The sequence below is a fragment of the Varroa destructor genome, unplaced genomic scaffold (genome assembly GCF_002443255.2).
Source record: "Varroa destructor unplaced genomic scaffold, Vdes_3.0 BEIS01000006.1, whole genome shotgun sequence".
Lineage (NCBI taxonomy): Eukaryota > Metazoa > Arthropoda > Arachnida > Mesostigmata > Varroidae > Varroa > Varroa destructor.
This window is the reverse complement of record NW_019211459.1, coordinates 10,253,543-10,279,659: the sequence shown is the minus strand read 5'-3', so window position 1 is coordinate 10,279,659 and position 26,117 is coordinate 10,253,543. Positions and strand designations below refer to the sequence as shown.

The following is a 26,117-nucleotide window of genomic DNA, read 5'->3' as shown; positions in this document are numbered from 1 at the left end:
ATATTAACAGTAGCAACGCAGCAGGATTTAGCAGGAAGCCGCCGGCAGTTAGAGCTGAGAGAGCAAGAAAAGGCTGTACGGTGACAGATAACGCACGGACTTTTCTCCAACTAGGAGCAGAAGAGGTGATTGTACTGTGATACAGTGCGTCACAGCTCGGTCTGATGGGCAAGTGACGGAAAGAGCTCCGGTATAAAGTAGTCCTGTGGAAATAGTCTTGGGCTTGTAGATGTAAAAATTGCTCTTGTCGGTATTCTGGCTTACTTTGTTTTAGTTCCGACTTCTCCAGTAAGAGCTATGGTAGGTTAATAAACAGACAAAGCTTACTGGGAGGGGAAAAGACGAGACCAGCGCCCTCTCGACAACCCTATCCGATGAGGGTTACCCAACAAGCCCCTGTAGTACACGTCGCAGTCCTGTTTGTTCTTAAGAGGAGCCAATGCCAGTGTAACGGAATGGCAACGCTAGAAAATTTAGAGGGGCAAGGAAACGTTAAACAGCGCACTCTCTAACCACTACTACTGAAAATACTCTGGAATTATTACTACAAGTTCGAAGTTATGTTTCGGTCTTCTTTTCTTGCTGAAGATTTCCTCAACGTCACAACAGCAGTATTGTACGGATTTCGGTCTGATTTCTCGATGCCTTGCTTTGAGATGTTTTTTGATTTGTTAGCTAGTTAGTTAGTTAGTTAGTTAGTTAGTTAGGTTATTATTTTCTTCTACAATAGGGCAAGCTCGAGATCTTTTTCCTTTTTCCTTGGTGACGGAACGCTGTCGTCGTTGAATCGACCCCGTCGCTATTGTCGGTGTTCCCATCGTTGTAGCGGCTGTTCGCTGTCCGAGTCCGACTGCCCTTAGTCGGTTGCCCGGAAGCCTATGGGGAGCTTCTCAGCCAGCTCGAATCTTCATGACAGAACAGCAGTTGCCTGACAAATGAAGAATCAACACAATCGGCACAACCCCATGGTAAAATCACTAGGGACACTGCAGCTACATCCGCATCGGAAGCACTAGCAGAAAACAAGTAACTCCATGAGCTCCGCTAAAAGATGAAAATTCTTGCGTCCTTGCACAAAAAACAACTGGGTTGCTAGCGGAATCGACCACGTTATAGAGTTGCCGTACGAAAAAGAAATCCACTTGTGATTAAATCTAGTTATCAACTGGAGCACCATGCTCTGGCTTATCGAACTAGGATGAACCGGCCATTATCACGACTAATATCGATCGCTCGGTTCGCTGGCGACGGAATCGTTAGCGATCAACGTGAAAGCTGCTGATAGTGAGCTTGGGATAGATGGCTTGGGAACGGTGCTCCGGGCGGGAGGTTGTTGGGTCACTCCGCCAATGGTTGAACTAATCCCGTGAAGAAAATCGTTAAAGAAGGGTGTCATCAGAACAGAGTGTCATTGCTGGTTTGGTACGGTTACTGCTAAACGTTGGATTGACTACGCGTATATCCTTTAGCGAAATCGCAGTCGCTAAAAGGGTATAGGGAAATGAAGACAGGCTTCAACACTAGACTGTATTATGTCTTCGTATGCAGGGAGCACCGTCAATCCGCCGTATTACTGCATTTTAAGTTTTCCGTGCAGAAGATCTCCCTGGCCAGACACTTCACACTCTTTTCTTCCATTCTACGTCATTGCACTACAGGCTATCAGCACACCCACGCAGGCGTTTAACTAATTAACACGAACTCCAGCAAATTCGAACATCAATAAACTTCAACAGCTTTCACAGTAAATGATCCGACACAGACGACATCGATCAACTCTGATTTTCGATAGTACAACACATATCTATCTGTATATGTCAATGAAAAATATGAAACGAAGGACGAATACACTACTTGCTATGTTTATGGACAAAATGCTGGCACTCATTCACTAACTGTGAGCCAGATAAAACACAGAGAACAGAGGTGGCTCGATGCAAAACTTCACAACGTCACCTCATAACGCCGCACTATTGTTTGACTACTCTGATATTCACTTTTCACGAACACTTCATTATTCCGAAGCTTTCCAACCTGCTATATAGTGGCTTCTACCGCACTGTTCATCACCTAATAGCATATTTGGCATTTAGTCTTTGTTCGTAACGCATTGCCATGTCGTTGTAGTACCCAGAATACCTCATAACAATAATCATGACAACGATATACAAAGGGAAAATAAGCACAAGATACTAAGCTAAAGGGCACCACAACAAAAGCTGATATCCTGAAGGGCGCACGATATTTCTTGCAAGAAAAGAGACGAATAAGTCATCCAGTCAGTAAATCCACCATGCCGCGAATGGTAGTTCATCAGAAGACGGGCAAGTTTATAGAATATGCGGAGGGTCAATAGATTTCTAGCAGGCGGGCTCTACCAGAAGCTAACCTGAGCGTAGCTTGGACCTTGAACATTACTTGCTGAGGTACTTCTCGTACGGCAGTATTCTACGAGATACAATCATAAGGGCACATAACTCTATTTCTATTATATCTTAATGAATGTTTAATGGAAAGGTTTTAAAGGAGATCCAAAGTTAACTTCCGATCGCTTCCTCAACAGCTGTCGCTTTGGTTGTTGCACGCTAGATATAATGGGAATAACGAGCACTGGTCTACTACGTTAAATTTTGATAACGATTTATGATACTGACTGAGTCAGTTGTAGCGGAAAGTGACGCAACAAAAAGTTTAGTAATAGTGGCAGCAACAAACACGATGGTCTCAACAGAAATACCGGCGGTATTTTGTCTTTCCCCACGAGACATTGTCAATGCCGTGGCCGCCAGGCCGCTGCTGCTGCGCCTGCGACCAGCGGCAGTGTCACTTGCTCTGTTTGGGTTAGATCGACGGCTGCAGATCAGGAGAACCGGCGGTGGCGGTAGTAGTGATGGTAACGGCAGCAGCGGCAGTCGTCGAGCGCGCGGGACCTGCTCTCGAAAAAGAGGAAAGGGGAATTCGCCCCCATAAGGAACAGAGAAGCCGAAGGACGTCTAGAATAGTTGAAGCGAGGCCGTACTAAAGCTGCTGCCAGAAGAGGATGAAAAGGAAAGGGCGAGGGTGCTAAGGACGACAGAGACCCTCTCCTGTATGAGCTCAGCTCTCCACAGTCGCCTACAGGCCAAGAGTCCCACGACAGCAACCAAGCAAGTGCGAAGACCTGACTAAACGCGGCACGCAACAAATGAGGACCCGAACCCAACGAGGCGTAAGGCCTCGCCAAAAGCAGCCCCACTCCACCCAAGCTTCGAGCAGCGAAAATAAAAAAACAAGACAATAGAGTTTTATTTCGTTGGCGATAGGCAGAAAACAGTACGAGTATTACTAGAAGCTCGAAATTTTTTAACTTTTTCCTCACAGTTATTTCACGACTTGATTCGGCGCAATTTCTATGGACCGCGAACTGGATCCTAAGTTCAAAGCTTGCAGGTCAAGCAATTATTGCCTCTAATAAGCTGTGTGCTTCTGCCTGACACAATGTGTTCTCTTGTGACACCAACAGACTTTTCATAGCGTTAATGAAGTCTTATTCTCCTGGTCGTTCTATTTTTAGGAATTCCACATTGTGTCGCAGATGGCTACACGGTGAGACATCAGTAATGCTGCTAGCTTGGACAGCCACATGTTAGACTTCTCCTATACATTTACCTATATCGATATCAGCAGATGCTTTGAATGATGGCATCAAACAAGGGAACTTTTGCATTGCCGGTCAAATCTCGAAGGAGACAAGTTAACCCGTCTTGAGAATTATAGTGAAAAACTACACTAGGAAGATGCCAATTGTAGACGCTTGCTATCATAGCTTGTTGTTATCGTCGCTATTCCATCGGAGGCAAGAAAGAGTGCAACCAAGAAAAAATTTTCTCTCATTAGCTTAGCCTCAAAAACCTATTGAGGAAGAAATCTCGGTATCAACAATGGAGCAATTGGAGACGCTCAAGAAAAAAGGATATAATTATAATAGCAACCTTTTCTATTGCCATTTGAATTTTAGTAGAGGATCAGAATATGTCTACGTCCAGATTGGACCCTAGGTTAGCTCTGTATCAGTAGGCAAACACGTTACTACTGTAGCTTCAAGGACAAAAACTCCAAGCAGCATTTAGCCTGGAGGATCTTCATGTCCCTAAACCAAATACACGGGAAATAGCGCTTCAAAGATTCTAATGAAGATTAGAATTACAGCATGCGGGTGAAACAATATTGAATTCTATGAACAGACAACACAACGTCGAATACATTGGATCTTGTTATAATCCTTAAAATGTCAGTACTAGGAAAAACGACTTAAGGAGGAGAGCACACAACTTCATCGTACTACATGTCCTTTTTTTAGAATGTACGTTAAGTTTAGCTCAATCAATTCTTTTCTTTAGACCCCTAATAAAAAGACTATCATTGCCAATACGTTACTATAGAACTCGTCTTCCTCTCCTAATAACACCGTTGTTGGCGCCTTAATTCCTTGAAAACCTAAAGGCCAAAAATAGCTTTATGCTACTTCAGCCCCACACGCATTAAGGCCGTACTGGAGACCCCTTTAACGATGTGCTGTTAACGACCGTAAAAAGTGCCGCTTACTATAAAGTATAGCTTGCATATTGCCTAGGTCTTACGACCTTCTTGCAAGTCGGCTAATGTAGAAAAAAAGCCTTGCGCTTGCTGGTTCAGCATGCAAAGAAATGTTCCCCGTAATCCGGCGATGTCAGCCAAGCTCATGTTTCACTTAGAAAAACAGCTTAACTCAAAGCTTCTGTCGACAGCCACTAGGATTAGTACCATTAGGCCAAAACACTGATATCAGCCTGCTATTACTTTCTGGCTGTTTCTAGTTCTGCGATCTCAATGAAAACCGTTTCAGATTGCCAGCGGAAAAGGTGGCCTCGAAACGCTGCTGGTCTCAATATCGTCTCATAATGGCACTAATCACAGTTCTGTACAGCAGTCTACGCTTTGCCTTCCATTCGGAGAGCGAAATCGAAAAAAGCATTAATAAGAATCATTCCGTGTCCCCTTTTGTCCACATCTTTTGTTTCTGTCAATGAGTTATTTATTAACAGTGGCGATCTTTGACCTGTTTTGACAGTTTGGAAAATGCTGGGTGACGGTTATGGCCGGTTATTTTTATATATATATATATATATATATATATATGAAATCGGACTGGCTTAACTTCGTCGTTGGCTGGCAGGAACGAGCACTTTACAGCTAGTCGCTCTGCGCTTATATAGTTGTGCACGTGTGTTTATTCATTAACTCATATTACAATGCTCACACGGACTAGGCCACACTTATCCGACGTGGTGTCTTCATCACGCAACCGGTGTCTGCTAGCGCTTAGTGGGTTCACGTTGTGCTGTTTAGTTTCCCGGAAGCAGTTGCCCACGGGTGCGTGTCGGACGGCGTCTTATTTTTCCAAAGCTGGATAGCTAGTGACACAACTATCGGTCCTGAAAGCTGTCGAGGATGTCTTGCAAGCACCCAGCAACAAACGCACACAACCAAGTTTTCTGTCGTTTTGAGGCCTTCGTGCTTTCGGGGCAGTAGATGTAGTGAATGCCGCCGTTCTTACTGCTCAAGAGGGTGAATACTTACCTTTCGTCAGTGGTCAAGTGGTCAGCACATACATTGCCACGTACATAGAATGGGACTCATCTTTTCTCGCAAGCCGGTACACCTTATACCAACGTGCGCGCACCTAACCTAACCTAACCCATATCATCTCGTCCAAAAAATAGCATGCCACTCGTCGGCGTACGGTTTTGATTGGGTCCGTATAGCCCCGATGATTAATAGAAAACACAAATGCCTTGGTTGATTTGGCAATAAGGGTCGTTATCTCCTAGGAGTGACCTGAAATACTACGCTTTTCTTGAGAATGAGTCCATGGATCTTACATCCTGTCCGCGAAGCTTGTGCCGGGTGGCTATTGCACCATGATGAAGTTGCCACGTGTCAAAGTGAACATCTGGGTTAGCGGACCGCAATAGCGCCCCAAAGTTTCACAGTGCCAGCATATCTTCGAGTCTGATTTGCCTTGCTTTGATAACCGCGACTCCCACCTGAAGGTCTTACACATCGATATAGTCTCTCTCGGAATAACAACAGCAGCCAGTATCTTCTGCTGAGTGGATGGATCTTTGAAGGCGGACGCCGGGTTCTGCTAGCGTATAGTCTTAAACCACTCGAACTAATTTGGCGTAAGTATTGACTCTGGTCGCTGTGATGCAGTTTGCAAAAGTACCCGATTTTGCAATTCTTTGGACGTTAATCGAAAACACGCTGAATTTGAGCTTGATCCCCAGCTCATTCAGATCTACATTTGGCACATGTAAACGTTTACCCATTCTTCCTGTAGAGGCAAAAGGACTACTCAGGCCACTCAGATTCCCTTCAAAGGACAACGATCGTAGAGCTCTTTTTGAAGTCGTGTCATGTATTCGTGTCCTGCGCGTGCGAAGTGAACCACACTCAAGACCCTTCCCACAGACACGGACCTGCTTTTGCTATTATCTGGTCAGCCGACTTCCTGAGATCTTTATTTAGGCGCTTAGATTCCTTTGCCCAACTTTTCGGACGGCCCTCGTTGAAGGCCAGTTCCTGCAACTTCGTCCAGTTACCTAGGGACTAGACACATCGGCTAACCGACGTATTCATATGGCCAAGCGTCCCACCGGTGCCATTAACGTAAAACGATTGACTACAAGGAGTGCTTTACAGCCGCTCGCCCTGCGCCTAGATCGTCGTAGACAAACTTATCCATTAGCTCGTATCGTAATAGTTACACTATTATAGAATAGGATCGAACGCTCCCGCGAGCTTTGCCCCGCGTCAGTTTTGCCATTGAGTAGCTTTTAATTGACCTGGATGTCTAATTACATGTATAATAGAGAAAACAAAATAGCTACCAATCTATCTTTTTCAAAGCAGCTACAATCTATCTTTTTCTTAGCTTTTTTCTATAATATAACGTAAAGACGGTTTGTCATGCAACATAAGCTGAACACAGTTATTCACGCAAGCGATTTTTACGAAAATATTTATTTATACATTTGATTATATTAGCGCGGATCGTACTAGTGACCTACTTAGTGTTTTTAAGCGGTGGTGCAGAAAATGAAAAAGGTTATTGTTTGCGGTTTACAACAACCAGACAGTTTAACATTACGCTCTACGGGCAAAAGCAATCTTCGCTTCTCAGGCGCAAAAGTATTTGCCTAATCGGCTTCATCTTTTACGCAAACGTGCCCGAAAAACAAGAGAGCTCTAGCGACCTATAAAAATAAGGCCAATCCTAGCTCCTTTGGGTTGGACAAGCCCACCGATTTAGACTCTTAGCAATAGATAAATATATACACATCTGCTACCAATTCACCCAGTCGACCAACGCATTGTTACTTAAGACGATAATCACGTACTCAAAGCAAAGGGCCTTTGGATTTACAGAGCAGCCTTTGAAACGGCCGGGGTGGGGGGGGGGGTGCCTTAGTTAACCACACTGTTCGCCTCCATTAGCACTTGTTAACCTTTCTACCTACAGTATCTGACTTGTCTGGGTGGTGGATGCTTGCTTTCGATACGGGCCTTGGTGCAGTCTCTACTGATGGTCAAAGGAGTCCAGCAAAACTGAAGGCACACGAGGGGTTTACGTCGAAGACCTACTCCTTGTTCTTTTACAAGGACGAGTAATTTTGGCTAATCTGCTCTTGAAAATGCTTTGAACAAACATCGACGAGCAGAAGATGCTTGCAGCTAATACGATAATAATCCTCGTCCAGTACCAGAGGCGTTCATTGAAGGAAATGGAACGAGATCCAACTTGTGGCAAGGAAAACTCCGATCCGTAGATTCTCTCGACACGACCCCACTTTAGCACTAGCACACATTAGTACGTCCGATTAAAACATGTAGTTGTTGGTACTCAATTGAAAATAAAGGAAAAAAGGTACTAGTAAGGTAGATAATACACTTGACATACGAACGCCGTACATAACAACGTGACAAACGTCTCGAACGGTAATAGCTATACTAACGAGATCTCCATGAATCTTGGGAATCCCTAGGAAGCGCCGCTGCTACAATAAAGCTGATGGCAGAGCTTCTTGATTACCGTCGATTGTCGCTGCTACCAAGCGTAACGACACCAATTTCCCTACCAACGACTATTCTATACCAACAACTTCGACAGGTCGACTCTTCAAATATTTAGCTTTTTCGCTTTGTTTTGCCCAGCGCTACATATAAGTATTTGAAATATCGTTAGTTAAAACGTGCTGCCCAAATTCAAATGAGACAGATGCTGATTATGGTGAAATTGTTATGCCTAGCTTAACCAGAATCTACATTGCGTCGATTGTGTTTAGCGATCCATTACCAATCAAGGCTTTTATGTGCCTCAGGTTGCTCGAAGCCTGTGTGCCGATCGAGATTCTCTGAACGGACAATTGGTAAAGTAAAGAAGAAAAAAAAATAGCGCCGTGGTCCGTATTTGTTCTCATTCTTTCATTTAACTAGCAGACGATTCTACGAAGTTGCACGCATAGATGCCTAGGCGTTGTTTCTAAAATTTTCATTCCTGTCACCGTGCGACGTCTGCCAGATAATGCTACATAAGAAAATCAATTAACCCGTTCCTCTCAGGTTGACTCAATTGATATTTGGTGCGCTTCCTCAGAGAAGGGCATCTCGATAGGAATATTTGTTACCACGGTGATGTGCTTCGATGCTTAGAATCTTAAAAAACGCTGTAATAATGGAAGGACACAACGTTCTTTAGCCTATCACCACCATTGATGGCAAAGATCTACTTACCGTTAAGGTCTGTCACGGAATTGGAGCGGCTTTTATCGACCTATATGAAGGAAACCATTAATATGCACACAAGGTCAGTATTTGAGTAGGTATTCTTAGAAGCGTACTCGTATAAACGTTAGTCGCCTGCCTTTCGGCCAAATTTGCCTTTGATCGTAATCTATTAAAGATGCCTCATTCCATTGCTGAATTACCATCATTTATGTTATCTATCAGATTCTATACTAGATACAAGATAAGTGGACCGTCAACTTTTAGGACTTACTTCATGAGTGGACGACAAGATGCACCCCGTCGAGGTTTGATTATTGTGCGGCGGCGGCGGCGGAGCCTGCCGCTCTCTATGCCCATTTTGGCCTTTGTCATTGTTCTGAAAAATGTTCGACGTCTATAAGATACTGTGATACACGAATGAGTTTTCTGTGAAAGTTAGATACAGCGGGATAAGGGTTTTATAATCAGTAAACACAATTGAAATGTTTAGATACTTCCTGTTTACTTAGCTGTAAACCGAGCATGTTGATCTGTTTCCTAAATTGCGTTACTAAGATAATCAGCTAAAATTTATTCGTCAGAAGAAAATATTGAATTCGATGCGCAAAAAAAATATCAACTGTTGGAGCACAAAGGCAAAATGTGAAGTAAGTGATCAGTCTAGTAAAACAAACAGGGTATAGAAGATGTATGGCTTTTATCAGTAACACACCTTTGGTCGCAATTTAACCTTGTCACCACTGTCCTTGCGTAGGATTGGCAGGGAGTTGGTTTTTGCGGCATAGCTTGTGCACGCATGCAAGAATCGCATCGCTTTGCTTGACGAACACTTCTTGCATAGCCCTTTCTTTGCGCTATCGCCATTGGATTTTGTAATGATGGGCTTTCCGCAGAGACACACTTCAACCCGTTGAACCGCGTTTACTGGTGATGGCGAAGGAACTTGAGACGCACCGGCATAACTATTAGAGACACTGCTTGTGCTGCTCAATGTCATGGTTGCCCTGTCCCCGCTACCACTGTCGCAGCTGGCGCTCAGTAACTCCGCGACCGCTGGATCAGTTGACGATTTGACCAGATTGTTGAGAATTTGCTCACTCCGATTTAGTTCGTACAAGGCTATATCTGGAGAAGAGCTCCGGTTATCTGGCTCTATAGACGTGCTCCGAGTCATCTGCTTGCATTGTGTCTGCACATACTGCTCTTGTTTGTACTGACTTTGTGTTACTGTAGAATTTTGCCCCGGCCTCGGAAGCGGGATACCTCTGGCCGCAGCTGCACGGAGCGCCTTGGACGGGCGTACCGGGCTGAGCTCTGCTACTGAGGCCCTTTCGTGCGCGGAGGCTCGCATCAGTAACTCTATGCCGCGGCTCGTGGTTCCTTCGCCAGTTTCTTCCCTTTCATCGTTGGTGACATCAATTTTACTGCTTCCTCGGCCGCCATGCCCTAAAAAAGCATCGGCTAAGTCTCGCGTTTTCCGTCGAATCGGTAACTGGGGCTGTGATGCCAACTGTGGCAGCTGTTGTTGCTGTTTGTCCTTACTCGTGACATGCCGTTGACCTGATTGTTTCTTGAGCTCCATCGTGTGCACGCCGGAGCTTCGCGATTCCATCGTGTCGGTACTTCCACTGGGAATCGAGCTCGGGCCACTACCCGTCGATAGACAGTCCTCACTATCAGTGTGAACCTGGCTGGGACACTCTTTACCGACAGGCTCGATAGTTGTCAGAGCGGAAACAATAACCTTTTGTGAGAGCATCTGGTCCGAAACGATTTTTTTTAAGGGCGACATCTTAGCGAATTCGGCATCAAAACTAGCCGATATCGTATCTAATTGGAGATTTCGACAAAACGATTCCAACGATTCCATTGAATTTTCAAACTCTTGTGAGTAGGAATCAATTAAATGATCTTGAGGTTTGCCTTTTTGGATTCTGGGTGTGCTGTTGCTATTTTTATTTGAACTATTATTATTATTCTCCTCACTGCCTCGTTTCTCTAGAGGACGACAGTTGTGCGGTAATTGGCTTTTTTCCTTGCTTGACGGTATTACAAGTGATTTTCTCTGTTCTGAACTACGCACGTTCGAAATTATCTGCGATAGGTCCGGGTTCGATTGCAAGACTGCAGCATTCTTTTCCAAGGCGCTTCGATAGCTGATCAAAAGAGGATGTCGAGACTCTTCAAAGTACACAGTTTTCTTGTCATTCACATCTTGTACCTTCCTGCCTTCATCCTTCTTTCGGTCGTGCGCCACGTCTTGATTTCTTTTAACCTCATACGCGATATTTGGGTCCATAAGTTCTGCGAAGAACTTTGCACGGAGTTGTATATTGGTCTCCTTTGTAGACAGTGGGCGCTGAGTCGAAAAACTAGAGTCGCGTACTACAGCTCCGACTGGACTTCGGTTTTCATTTTTACTTTTGCCTTTGGGTGCAGAGTTACTGTGTGAGCGTTTTACTCGCGCAGGAGCCTCCGGTTTAATAGGAGATGGTATTGGACCCAATTTACGGTTCGCTTGACAGTCAACCAGCGTTGATACCTGACCTGGGATCGAAGGTACTTGCGCGAATTTTCGTTTCGGTCGGGTTAGCGTTGCCTTGAATTCTGCCTCAAACTCCTCAAACATGTCATCGCTAAGTGTAATTGCAGATTGTTTCCCCGACTTTGGTAAAATTTTCGGCGGTACTTGAATCGGTTTTTTAACCGCGGCTGGTGTAGGTATGGCTTTCACTGTGACGGGTGATTGAAGCTGATCTTGATCTTGCATGATCTTCATTAATGCCGCATTGAGTTGGTTATCAAGGGCCTTAAGCGTTTTTGATTGGTAAATAGATTCACGTGGGGAGGCTCCAGGTGATTCATGGAATTTTTTCATCAGAGCACGGTTTGTTTTATTAGAAATGCTTTCCTCCGATGTCCAAAGACGTGTGACGCAGCTATCATTAAGATGGTCGTTCTCATTCAAACTGTCACAAGATTTCGTCTTCCGAGCGCCGTCTACAAACTGCCAGCTAGGCGATACTTCTCCTGGGTCGCAGAATTCCTCCGGAAACGAGTCATCCAATTCTGAACGAGTGCTGATATTGCTTACATCACGACGGAATCCTCGTCGAAGCTCACGTGGAGTTGAAGGCAAAATTGGAACCGTTGAATTGAATGATTCGGACACGACCAGAGCATCTGGAGTACTTGTCACAGACGACGGCCAATACGATGAAGATGACTGATCATTAAGAACAAGGATGTGGGGATTATGAGGGATTCGCGGTGTCGGTGACTGTTTTCCTTTGGATTCAGGTGCCGAGTGTTCTAAAGCAGGTGAAATAAATATATATATGTTGTTATCTGATAAGTGACATATAAGTAAAACACAGTGTAAAAAAGCTACAAGCAAATCTATTTATTGCGTTCCTACATTACCTTTGACTTCCTCGTCAATATTGTCGAGTCCTAAAACAAGAGCCTGAGTCAGCTTCTCGATCTCTCCAATGTCCATGATAATCGATTCATCCAGATTGTGTCCTGCGTCCAGAAGAGCATCAATACCTGCTTGGCCACAATGGCGACGGTCCCAGCCACTTTGAAGGCATTGACCTCGGCGAGCAGCGCTATTTAAACTCGAGTATCCCCAGGCCGAGCGAATAAATGGCCCTGATGAAGCTGAGCTGGCTTTTACCTCTGTAACCGGGCTGGCGAAACTCATGTAGGCTTTACCACTGGACGACGACGAGGATCGTCTTCGCGGCGGAGGTATCGGCGACATATTCTTGGATGAGGACCCTTTATGACGCAACTCTTTCTCAGCCTCACCAATGAATGCCTAACCATATGCAATAAATTGGAAATAGTGCGCTTGTTACCGTTCGTTTCTCTAGGACGTAAAAATTGACAGTCATAGTAATGCAATAAATAAGCTATGAATCGTCTTGCCACTTAAGAGGGATCTCACTTCCATCTAACTTAACCGTAGTGTTATATGATTTCAAGGCTCAAAACAGGATCAGGCTGAGTAAAATTACGTAATCTGTTAGTACCCTTAACAACGATTTCTAGGGACCGCGGATACATGATAACACCTTTCCTTAATAATGTACACGTACTACCGTAGAATTTTCTCACTACCTCATGAAAAGCATCCTTTCAAAGACAATGAGACAGGTTACGTTGTCTGGCAGACAAACTTTCTTTTGGATGACAGAAAAAGGTTTATCTGATAAGCGTATCAAAGAGACAGTGATACTGGGTGTATCCCAAATGATGTCACATACAGCACTGAGTAGCACGCTTGGCTAAAATAAAAACCGGTTGATCAAGAATTGATAAGAAACACGATTAATACGTTAACATTTTCAACCGGTGAGTTTGTGCAGTCACAATCTCATATTTACTTAGCCGATTGAATTTCAATTACTCCGCACTGAAAATGTCTTTTTCAGAGAATATTTCCCAGTCTGCGGCAAGTATCAAATGGGCATATGGATGAGCCTACGTGGGCTAGGGGCTACATGTGCCCCTCCTTTCCTTGTTCTAATCAACGTTATCCAACGTCGGTCTTAAAAATCATCACTTTCAACATTTTTCAACATTTTTAGCTGTACACAGTTTAAAACACCGATATAATTTTAACAATTGGACTTTTTATTCAATCGAATTTCGAAAGCTAGAGTTTTTTGAGATTTGTCTTATTTTGGCGGATTTCTGTTCAGCAATAAACATCTAGGCAACCATCTTGCCGTTCAACTTACAAGATAAACTTAAAATCAGTTGCGTTTTATAAAAGACACTACATTGAGTTATGACCGATGTCGGGGGCTATATGAGCCGCTGTATTTCGAGCATATATATGATGGGAATAGGTTCGTACGAATGCGTATATGATGAGTAGCATTAAGGCCACGCTTTTTCGTGCTCATTGAAAACACCGTGAAGACTTTATTGCTACAGCGCATCGGTCGGATTAAGGAAACTATACCAGATCGCGGTAATAACCATCATGGATCAGAATTAACTATAAATAATTACACCAGAATCACGTACAAGCACGGACTTCAGTGCGGATAACTTGGGTTTGCATGACTGTGCTACTGTTTTACTCACTTTTCAACCCAACCCAGCTCGTCGATGTGCCAATATTTGAACCAATCAGAACTCAACTTCACACAGCACAACAGGACTTCATATTTGTGTACGGTAGATGAATCATGATCCCTGACTTGCCTAAAGTGGCAATAAAAGTTTGTAAAGCATCATGTTTTCTAGCTATAACCGCAAGTCTTTCTATGAAGAATACCACTTTTTGTTTAACCTTGTTAGATGATTAACTTCGCTCGAAATGATTAACGGCCCACCTTTGCACTATGGTTATGGCATGTATTAAAAATCCTAGTGGAAATTAGATTTTATTCGAATGAATAGCCGATATTGCAAAATCAAGGTCGAGAGGTGGATCAGTTTAAGGGGAGATGAAGTGTTCAGCGGAACTAAGGCCTGTGATGATGCCTTTCAGTACAGTCGGAGTCGCTAATAGGACTGACTTTTTTTTAACCCGACCATCGCAGAAGGTGCCAAGACGCTTACGCACGTATATCAGCGTATAGGGTCCGAACAGCGAGGAAAGCTTCGTTTTGAGCAAGTAGGACAGGCGTCGCGAAGTTACAACGACGACTCGGCTATGCTGGGAACAAGCGGACGACCGCGTTACAGTTAAACCCTGGCCAAGTGTTAACCTCGAATCACCGTGACCTTGAAGGATTGACAAGAACTAATAGCTGAGTGCAGGAACGGCTCTAGGCCGTGTGTTGGCATACATACGTGAGTTGCGCGACCAAGTGTTTTGACCTGGACCAATAATCCCAGCCATTTCGGACGCTACCATTAAATAAGGACAAGGTGCTGCTCGAATAAACAGGATAGAGGAAGGGCTATATTGCTTACTAATAATTTCGCGTCAAAAAGTTTATCACATAATAAAATTGAAAGGCAAATTTTTTTTCTAGATACAATCATTCACCGTTAAGCTAGACTGATCAAAGGTAAATTCGTATATCGTAGGTCTACATGGAGTTTTGCTACGCAATGTGAAACTGGCTTTCAGGTGCCCCGAGTACTGGCACATAGAAAAATGTGATTTTGTTCGTAGATGAGGAGGGGTGGTAACAATGCACGCACGTTCTTTAAAGCCAGTTTCATTCGAATGAAGCCTGTATAATCATTATAACATTACCTAACTTTTTTTTTTTATAAATGTGTATAGTAAATCTTGATCCTTGATCCTGATTGTCTGCAACATGGTATGTCAACCAACAGCATTTCGTTGTATTAATAAGTTATCAAACTTTCCTCCTGCTTTTATATTAAATTATTCCAGATCTGAGTTGTAAGATACTCTCTATGAAGATCAGCAAGGAGGGGCCCCATGGCATAATGCACCCGCAGGGCAAAGATGTATACTGTATTATACGGGATAAGACCTCAGACCGGATGAAACCTACAGTATCATCAAACTGATGCAGTGTACAGAGCGTGTTACCAGCTAAAGCATCCCGCTTGACAGATTTTTTACTGTCCTTTTACAGGTTCCGAATCATTTCTATCTGTTACATAGTACTATGTAAAAGCCATTCCTCTGCTAAACGATTACAATATCTTGCATCGAGTAAGTGTAAAGATCATATTATTTTTAAGCGGTAGCTTAATAAATGCCTTCCAACAGAAAGCGACACTAACTGCAAAAATACTGGGTACCCGCTTGAAGCTAGAAATATTTCCTTGACAGCAAAAAGCATAAGTTGTATTGCACGCGAGGAAACTAGAATTCTATACATACAGAAGTATTGCACTACCGTTCTAAGTTCTAATAGATGTCTTAGACTGCCTTCCGCCGTAACTATTCTACTATCTAATACGAGGTTTGGAAGAGTCAGTTCTTGCAATTGCAAGGGAAGTTACTTCGATAAATAGCTTCTAATCTCAAACTTTTCATTATTCGAGCTAGATTAACTTGACCTAGTTCTCTCTCCCTAGAGAGACCCAATTTGGACGTACACCTAGACATCTAACAATGCATCTATCTTGATAGACTCTAGATATGATTCAAAACCGAAAACATTTTCATCCCATACAGCCTAGATAAGGCAGCCCGGATCGTAACGAATTGGAAAACATAAATAAATACCTGTGTACTATGAATATAAGTTTAGGTCATTGAATCATATGCTAAATATCACTGTCTGGCTCCTTCCTCTGGCGTTTACGCAGAAAAAGAAGACGCTGAATTATACTTTCGTAGAAACCCAAGTGCGCAGAAGCGCTCTAAGTGAAACATATCGTTTCAAAAAATTGAGATGGAGTGAACAGCGATGCATAGGTGTTGCAGACATTCAAAAAGACTATTTCTGAATATCAACCTCTTAATGGGTTAGGAATGAGGGGTGTAGATGAAGTCATGCTCACATTGGCTGAGTCGAGGTAGACGTCGAGTTCGTGCAGGAGATCCGCTTTACGACTATTCCACGGCGGTGCGGCCTGGGATAGAGATCGAAACTGTTCCACAGGAGTGGATTGAGCATTCCTAACGTAGCGCGCCATCTTGCGTGGCGCTTCTCGGCACGGTATGCGCTCTTGCGTCCCACGCAAAGCCCACGTCTATCGCTTATCTGAAATGAACAAAATCGCACAATCACAAATTGGCTTTTTGTTGTCGAAAACGCGCAAAAAACTAAGTAGACGATTGTAAACATACCTTCCATGGATATGCGACCTGTAAGTAAGGCTGGCTCAGCGCGAGCAATTTTTTGTTAAATTTGCGCGACGCATGATAGCAAAGTGAAACTGACGTTGCTACAATGTACGACATGCGTTTCCTTATTACTAGCTGCTCGTTACCACGTCTACGTTCTGTTGCTGAATGAAACATGGAAAACTACTGGAAAGACAAGGTTGTCTAGTATATCGATTAGACGCAAAAGACACGACACGCTGCTTAAGAGCAATAATAGCTTTCATAGTTTGACGCTGTGTGTATAACTCTGTCGGCAATTTCAAAATCAAGAAATTCAGCCAACACCGTCTGTGTACATAAGCGCTTAAAGTCTTCTAGAGCATAACACTCGTAGTACAGAGAGCCAATAAATGGCGCTATTCAAGATTTTTGTTTCATCAGTATTCTACCCATATAATTCTCACTTAAGCGTCTTGAGACTAGTTTCATATGAACATGAAGTCCAATTATGGCTTGAATAGCCTGCACCACCAAGCATCTGCATGCAGACGTACGATGCAGCGCGCGCGTGTGCTGCGAGGCTTGGCTGTGGTGACTTAGTCGACAGATGTTGCGGTGCTCTTTACGTTGCGCGCTTTTGTTTGAACTAGGGTACTTAAGACGGGGAAGGTTGCCGCTGAAGCCAGCAAAAACAGAGATTCTCCAATTTGCCTTCGCTGCATCGTTTTGGGTTGAATCGGGCCCAAGTTGGGTTCTGCTATTGTTATATATATATATATATATATATATATATATATATATATATATAGGTATAATTAGACTATAAATGGTTAAAATTACCGGCAATTGCGGATTGCTGTCAGTTTCCTCCGGGATATACATTATGGCATACGTGACTGGACACCTAGCGTTGTCCATTTGCTTTTGATAGGGTAACCTTTTCAAACCAAGTTAACAACACCTCTCTGTGTAAAGAGGCCCATGTAATCATGTCGACGTCAGTCATACGTTTATTAGAATATATAAATTGTCATGTATACAAATGTATAGATTAAAAAGAATTCATTTTAGGGACATGAATTTTCTCGCAGGTTACTCCCACGACCTGTAGCGGATCACATATGATGGCTTACAATCATCCGTCTCCATATCCTACAGGTGGCGTTGAAGGTTATAATTTTGACCATCTGCTTTGAAATAACTTCGTACTGTACGTTTGTTCCATTCTGCACATAAGCCAGTGTGTATATCTGAATATAAATCCATTTCCGCCATCCCCATTTCTTTTATCTCACCTTTTTGGGGGATTGCGGCGCATTTGGAATCTGTAACACGGCAGCTGCCGTAAGATGCCTCTGCTGCCAACAACCAGAGGACTCTAGAATGACAAAAACGACCCTTCGCCTATTAGATAATGAATATATGCATTGTTCACCAGCGACCGTACTGAGTCGCCCACCTGGTCAAGAAGGATAAGTTAACTCGACATATATGCAAGCCGCAAAAACTAACGGCTTACTACATCCGCCATAACCTTCTTCGCCCACAGGCAAAATACTTGGGTATGTCTCATTATAGAATCAATGGCGGTGAGGCAGAAACGGCAGAGTAAGACGACCTCAGTTATTTGGAAACATTTGAAGCAAAACACATTTTTTATTCCAGGTTGCAGCGTCGTGTCGAGCCGTCTGTACAGGATGATTACATAAACATTCATATTATTTAATTTCCTGAAACATCGTCCCATTTTCCAGCTAAGCAGTATGATTGTATACGCTTGTACAATGTGTACAGCGGCTTCTAAAAGTATTCGCCGACCGCATCTACCGTAGAAATATTTATATGAATATTTACCTGGTCTAGTGTTTACGTAAGTTGATGCAATAACTTCGGTTAGACATGATACCATCGCTAAGATACCGTAAAAACATAGATCAGCCGTTCATTTGACCTTCTTGCCGCTCCGTATGGCACACAATTCACATCGCAGGTTAACGAAAACGCTGGCGCTTTGAGAAGTCAATATTGCTGCCGAAGGGAATCGGCCATATCCAGAGGGTAAATAATTCTGGGGATGTGATTGAAAGTGGCAAAAATTAGCCATAAGATAGGCTGTTTACCCCCCAAATCGAATAGGATATTCTATAAGATGTGCTAAGTCGTTATCAAAAAACGATATACTCTAATACGTCCTTGATAAGAAGATTCTCACCGTTTGTATCAAGAAGATATCATGGCCGGCTGGCTCATATCGAAGTTTAGATAAGTTTAAATAGAAAGAGTTTGCAACCCTACATAAAAGCATGCCCCGGGGTTCTTCAAAAAGGATCATATGGTTCTGGAACCATATGCTAGGACCAATTTATTATTGAGGAAAATTGCATTCTGTTAATTCAGATTTTATCTCTTAATGCTCAATAATTTCCCTGACCACCACTCCTCATCTTACAGTCTCGAGACTAACCTTCTATATTTTCGTGATCTTCAATCATTGAATGAATAGTTACATTGTCTTTCTGTATACTTGTGTGCGATTCATCTTCTGGTATCAAAAATTCGCAAAATCTTCATAAGTTAGTTCGCCTTTAAAGGAAGTTGTAGCAAAAGTAGCTGAATTGGAATCTTCTTTTGTGTTTCGTGCGGCTGTTTAGTTTAAGATCGAACGGCACGTTAGTACATATTGCTTTTAACGACACACGGCCAAGGGTGACGCGTCATACTTTCTGTCAATTTCTATGTTTCCATGTAATAGAGCAATGTAGGAAATGTAGGCACAATACTGCAATGAATGGTGTTCTAACATTTTCGTAAGTAGCATTTTTTTTGGAATTTAGGAACATTGGTACTGTCAAATCTCTATCAGCTAGCGATATATGTTTTGTTATTGCGTTTAAATATTATTGAATTAAATTGTTTTCTGTGCATATATAGAAAACTTTTAAATAGTGAAGCATTGAATTAGAAGGGCGGACAGGAAACACGATGATCATCGTCCAAGATAAGTTTCGGTCCGCTCTATATGTATGTATATATGGCGAGCACTTTTCTTTTTGACGGTCTTGTAGCTTCGGTCTTCCGCTCCAGTCAATCAATAAAACCTGCACTCATCTCAAATAAGGTTCAGCAGGAAAGGAACACTACATTGAGCTGAAGAGCCGGCTCACGCCGTGGTAGACCGGTCAGCCGGCCGTAGCTTACCACACACACTGAATAATGTCCTTGATCCATTGCTTCGTTACGACCTCCAGCAGCGAGGACAGGAATTGTCTATGTGTGTAAAATCCGTATTGCTCAAACATCGGCAGCAATGCTACGGATGTACGCGTTTTTGGCCAATTCGGCTTTTCTATACCTTTATTTCGCCATTTATTATGAATTCGTATTTAGTAAAACAAATTTCCACGGAATGAAAGTGAAGTGACAGGCTTTAGAAAGCATTTGTTTAGTTAAATGGTTTTCCGTTCGCTATTGTTGCTATGGAACTTCAGAACAGTAACTTCAATTTTGTAGAGGAAATGACGAAAACGACGTACAATCTTCATGGTTGCGGAGTAACGAATGATGATGCAAGCAGTGAAATGCAAATAAACTATGGACTGGGAAACCATGACTGGATAAATCTACAGACTCTGTTGTTCAATCTAGCAGATATGGTAAGGATGTAAAGTTGATTTCAATGAATGTCTACGTTGGCTACAAGGAACAAGTCGTATGGACAAGGGGCAATAATGGGTAAAGTATAAACGTGTTTGTTAAGATCAGGAGTTATCTCCAGATGATTATTATGGAATAGGAGGCCGCCTAACCGACATATTGCCAAGAATTTTTTTTAAAACTTCGCATACGGCTTCAGTCCTTCCGCAACTGTAGTCTTCTGACCTTTAAACCTTTACATTTGCCTCGTGTAGGACGATTCGTTTTCCTTGCAATGATTTTGTGATCCATATATGTTTCGTGTGAATGTTGTTTACGGACACCAAATATTCCTTCAAAGTATTTGTTACCATCGAGTTGGGCTTCAGCCTGCGTTTTTTTAACTACAGCAGCATAGCGTGAGTTCACATTACCTCATGTCTGAACTTGCATCGGTACTCATTTTAATACAATTTCGACTCCAGTAGAAGCTGATCTCGTTTTTCATTCCGCGTAAAGCACGGGGAGGCTCTGCTTTCTGCTTCTGTTTTTTATTGACCTTCGTAGCCTTTATCACCCGTTCGAACACTTTTGAAGCATTCAGTTTATCATAATTTGTCTTAAATATACGCCTGAACTTTCTTTCAGTAGCTATATGTTGCTCCTTGGGTGTGTATGCAGTGTGTAAATCGTATCATTTTATTTACCAGTGTAACAGATGATGCACGAGTCGCATAGCACCTTTCCTATTGTTGGAAACATCAGTGATTACTGAGGACCTGCATCAGATGGTCACTTTTTCGAAGGCTCTCCCTTGTCTTCCTCGACGTCCGAAGGGAACCCTCCAGCCCAGTTAGCAACGCTTGTGTTACAGCTTCTCGAGTGTTCTTCTTAGTCTCCTCTTGAATCTTATCTTGATATGTTTTTTCCACTGTCCAACCATAACATCACATGGTACCGTTTTACCAGAAAACGTCACTACGTGGATTAGTATGAACTAAATTATTGCACTGTGGAATTGGCGACCTCTTTTCTTAAATAAATGTTGCCTTTACGATCTGCACGAGTACAGGCTGAGATCGAAGCGAACCCTAGCCCCTGCGGAGCATAGAGTCGAATCCAGAAAAATGTCGCCGGCCAAAAATTAAAATATAAGTATTTTAGTTAAAGCAGAATACGTTGGCAACATAAAAACCCTTTTCGCAAATAGCAATTACGATGGACCTTACATGAGGACAAGATGCTAGTCCGGCACTCACGGTTCATTACCAGAAATTCTGATGAGCTCACGACAGTGTAAAACATGGAAAAAAAAACTAACGGTAACTGTCCCAGAAGTACAACAATTTGGCCACTTAGAAGAAGGCGATAATCGTCCGACGTAACTTAAAGCGGTGGAACTGCCAGTTTCAACTGGGTCGAATTATATATAATGTTGAAGAGGTAGTGTCCCCTAGAATTGTACTCAAACTGTTTAAGATACAGACGTCGGGTAGTCAATAACTCAGAAAAGAAAACGAGTCAACAACATGTTAGATGTGCTGCAAAGACGGCCACGTGTACAGGGTCCACCAGAATGCTGGTCACCTTTACGATGGCATTGATGACCACGAAGCGAACAGCTTACGAGTTCCAACCCACACAGGGCAACTTCGCAGGATACCCAGAATTTAAGGACAGATAACATTCTAATGATGGCTAGTCTTTTCGAAACGAATTTAAATAGGTCAAGACTTGCTCTCGACCTGTGGAAGCAGCTTGTAATCATCAGAAAAATCACGCTAAGCATACTTGCTGAGTCCAATAAAACTATAACTGGGCATAACGTATGCTACTGTGACATGAAAGGAAACGTGACTGTTGTCATCTATGACTTCAGCAGAGCTATCATCACCAGTAGAAATCGATAGAGAATGACATAGGTAAGGGTCGATGACCAATCAATTGTAGGTACTTTCTCATCACCCTAGGTAGGGTTTGTCCTTTTCAACAACTGGCCTTACGACCTCCGACCGGTTTAGGAGCTCCGACTCATGCTTCATTTTGGGAATCTCAGCAATATAATTACTTTGCCAAAGATTTCAACGCACATATTACTTCGTGGGGTAAAAGGGACAAAACACTTAGGGGTAACACCCTAGAGGACTAGAAGGCGACAAATAACCTACATATAATTCGCAACGGCACTCACACGTTTAGGCGGCTGAGTTCGTCGTCGGTCATCAACCTCACAATTAGTTCTTGCAATCTCTTGAGTCGTATAATTAATTGAGCAGTTAGGTGGCAAGTCAAGCACCTTGTGGATCATTTCTCTAAACATACAGCATCAATGGTCGCTATAATAAAAATACGTCGACCTTGTACCCAAAAACAAGCACTAATTCAGAAAAACTGTTTGAGATCACAGAATGGATTAGTAGCTCTTAGAAGGATCAACAATATAAAAATTCGCGGCATTGTTAAGTAATCTTAAATTCCGAATTTAAATTATTCTTTATTACTATTTAAATTATTATTATTATTATATTAAAATTTTGAAATTAAAAATTCCGAAAAGGTAAATAGCGGTGTCTAAGAGTAAGTTTTGAAATGGATACTCTAGTGGAATTCGGGTATTAGACGTAAATGAAATTGCATCTTCATTCGAGAAGATCATTAACAGAGAGTATGTTAACTTCCCAATGCCGGGATCGGCCCAAACTCCATACCTAGATATGAGTTGAAAGGACTAAACAAGGCACTCACCGGAACAAACGCATAGGTGGGCTGAACAACGACGCGTGAGTATTAGCCTAAAAGATATGGGTACAAAAACTATTAGCAAGTAGGGCATTTACGACTTCCTTTAACAATGCAGTAACTGTAATGACTAGGCAGGTTCCGTGGGATCTACTGGGACAGGAGAGAACAATAAGATGAATGAAATAGAAGGGTCTCAGAGCCATTAAGCCGCGAAAATTACAGGAAAAATGGCTGCAGGATCAGGTGGGCACAACGAAGATCACGCGAAGGCTGGTCAAAGATGGCAGCTAGTGTTCGACTTGACTCAAATGCTCAGTAGGTACGGATTCTTTGGAAACTGCCAGCTTAGGGTCAAGAAGTCACTGGACGCTGTTTATATCTATTGCACGGAAGGTGTAAATAAACATAAAATATTTATATATTTCTCTCTTTTTTCGGCAGGTGTCGACGCCGATATGTAGCCAGCGTTGGCTTTTTTCCAGTCGCTTGCGTTTTCAGTCAGCAGACATTCTATTTATTCATACTTCTTTGAAGGAGAACGGTTCCAAGTCAAGCCGCCAGCAGAGAAGATGGGCTTTGGGTTGCAGATCGGATGTAGTACACAAGATGGCCAGATTATGCGAGCAGTACACAAAGCATTTCCGCCACCAGCGGCTTCCAATAAAAAAGGCGTTACCGATACCCTCTGACTCCATTAGTATCAGTAATCTAAAATCAGAATTTTCCGAGTGCGACCAATACGGTTACGAAGCAAACTGTGTGCTACACCACTTAGTTCCTTATCCACCTAGTTACGTTGCCAGGTATTAAGAATAGTCTAAATGAATGTCGTCTTTTGCCTCTTCCGCTTTACAGCATCACGTTCATTGTCTGTGTACCGACCATCATCATGGCCGTTAACTGCTGGAGCCGTACTCATCTTTCGTGAGTCACATTTCACCAAAATGAAAACCCTTTAGAATACAAAACTCGACAGAAGGTCGAACAACGGTAAGATATTGAACTCGCTAATCACTCAAAAAATTTCAATGCTATATCTATGAACGGCCAAGTGATACGAAGAGAAGGTACGTTCTAAAACGCGATAAGGGATTAATTCCTTTGAAGCTTTTCGGTAAAGTGACGTATTGGCGAATTAGCTACAGTTCAGTCTGCTGATAAGTTGGTGCCCGATATCGTTGAGGTGTCGCAGAGGGAAGAGTAGCGACGAACGATTGCTGGGGTGAGGCACATACACCCGGTAATATAGGAAATCGAATTAAGCTCACTTTTGTGCTTGAATCTCTACTTGAGTTTGTTTTTACACACCAAATAATAATTTTGCCCTAACTGCCGCGAGCTGGTATACGGCTTACGGTATGCTTGTGATTAATATGCAATGGGTATAAACGTACTTCTATTTGATAGCGTTTCAATGCTAAATGACTACAAATTACTTTAAATGACAAAAAAAACAACGAAAGTAACGGCGTTGCCATTGACGCATCACTTCCTTTGCACCAAGATCCAAAGACTGGCTAAAAAACAAAGCCAAACAGACGTACTTAGTGGCTTCTTCCATAGACGACCTGCTGGGGGACAATTGTCTAATAGCGTAACCGCAAACCACCATCGCTCTTGGTATTTGCTGCGGTCATCGAAACTTACACACAGCTAGAAGATAATGCACGTATGCGACCAATAACAATAGAAGCCGCTCATTAATGGTAATAGCCGAGGGCGGCGCCTTGTGACCAGGGCGCTGGGAATCAGCAGGCAAAAGCGGCCTCACAGAATGGAGCGATAACACGAGACCGAATACTAAAAAGCCGCAGAATATACGTAGGTTTTAAAAAGGCCATTTAGAGTGTAAAAGAAAGCAAAGCAAAGGCAAAACCTATTCTAGGTTTGTTCGGTATGAAATTTTTATTTAAACAATTGAGTCTTCCTGGATGTTAATCAGCCGATATTGCACTGTTACTTCACATCTCATACGTATAATATTAGATATATAAGCGAACATATATTGTATTTAGCCTGAGAACAAATATCGATGCAGTACAAGAAAGCCTTGGGGATGTTCTTAAAAGCTTTGGAAGCTCTCAATCATAACAGAGCTCTGTGCTTGATTCCTGCGAAAAATACATTGCTGACAAAATAGCTATGTTTATCTATATCTGTTTATAATACCGTTGCCCCATTCTAAAATAAGCATAAATCTCAATCAAATGAGTTCTTATCGCGAATCTCGTACAAGATAAGCAAACTTTGGGTAAAATCTTCAAACGGACTTGAATCGAGAATTCATGCTTCAACACAGTAGTGGCAGTCAGACATCAGCGGTACGTCACTTCATGTAATACTTGAGTTTCAAATTAAAATTAAGAATTTCAGACTCTCAAATTTGGCCATTGCTTGTATTATACATCTCTTTGTTTGGTTTATTACCCCGGAACTCAACAAGACCGATAACATCATTATTATTATGCCCCCGCTGTGCTTTGGCATTCTTAAGACGTTATTCTACGCGCTCGTTTGTACCGTCCGAACTTGGTCACCCCTCGAGGCATTACTATGTACAGCTATTATCTTGTGGATGAATAACACAAGCTAATACTAACGGCCAGTCAACGTTGACGTCAAGAAACTCCAGTATAAGCTTCTCTTGTATCATGTAGAAGTATAATTATTCATTTGCAATAAAAAATAGTTTCTCTGCGCTGCTAGGGTCACGCCTCTTAACTGGGGTATTAGAGGGAGACTCGAATGTCTAACTTTCTGTGTGGCACCTCCTAACTTACACGCCCTTCTACTTTTTTGCTAGGATCCGCTCAAAGATACATAACCAGAAGAAGTGCGCCAACGTACAAGCAGTACTTTACTGCCGAGATACTAGAGCACGTATGTGTATTTTTTTTTAAAGCGGGCGTCCTGCCTGGAAGATTTAATGCTTTGTACCCAAGCAGTCTATAAACGGAACTCATGTGCAGAACTTGACCCTCGTGTTGCAGTACTAACTGCACCGTACGAGTATCTCGAACCAGCCTGCTTCACTTACTAAAGCTCGTTCCCTGATTGCGAGTAAAACTCATGGACCCTAGCGTGGCACAAAGTAAGACCAGCACATCTCAGCTCATTAGGCTTACTTATATATTCTCTTTCGAAGTCTTTTGTTGTTATCTAGTGTCTTTTATATGATTCATAAAATATTTTTTATCAAATGAAACATGCA

The 26,117-nt window shown here is 42.6% G+C and overlaps 1 protein-coding gene across 5 annotated transcripts in view; it reads right to left on the bottom strand.

Annotated features, from left to right (window-relative positions):
• Nucleotides 1-26,117, bottom strand: part of cv-c (RhoGTPase activating protein) — a 152,743-nt gene that overhangs the window by 90,948 nt on the left and 35,678 nt on the right. For 4 of the 5 annotated variants that reach the window (XM_086993870.1, XM_086993867.1, XM_086993869.1 and 1 more), the window contains 6 exons: nt 22,910-22,956; nt 16,264-16,466; nt 12,232-12,631; nt 9,521-12,120; nt 9,080-9,184; nt 8,815-8,854 (listed from right to left, as the gene is read on the bottom strand). In XM_086993870.1, coding sequence (XP_086849996.1) covers nt 8,815-8,854; nt 9,080-9,184; nt 9,521-12,120; nt 12,232-12,631; nt 16,264-16,398 — 3,280 coding nt within the window. In that variant the 5' untranslated portion in view covers nt 16,399-16,466; nt 22,910-22,956. The remainder of the gene's footprint in view (nt 1-8,814; nt 8,855-9,079; nt 9,185-9,520; nt 12,121-12,231; nt 12,632-16,263; nt 16,467-22,909; nt 22,957-26,117) is intronic. The other variant, XM_086993868.1, reaches the window with a different exon arrangement.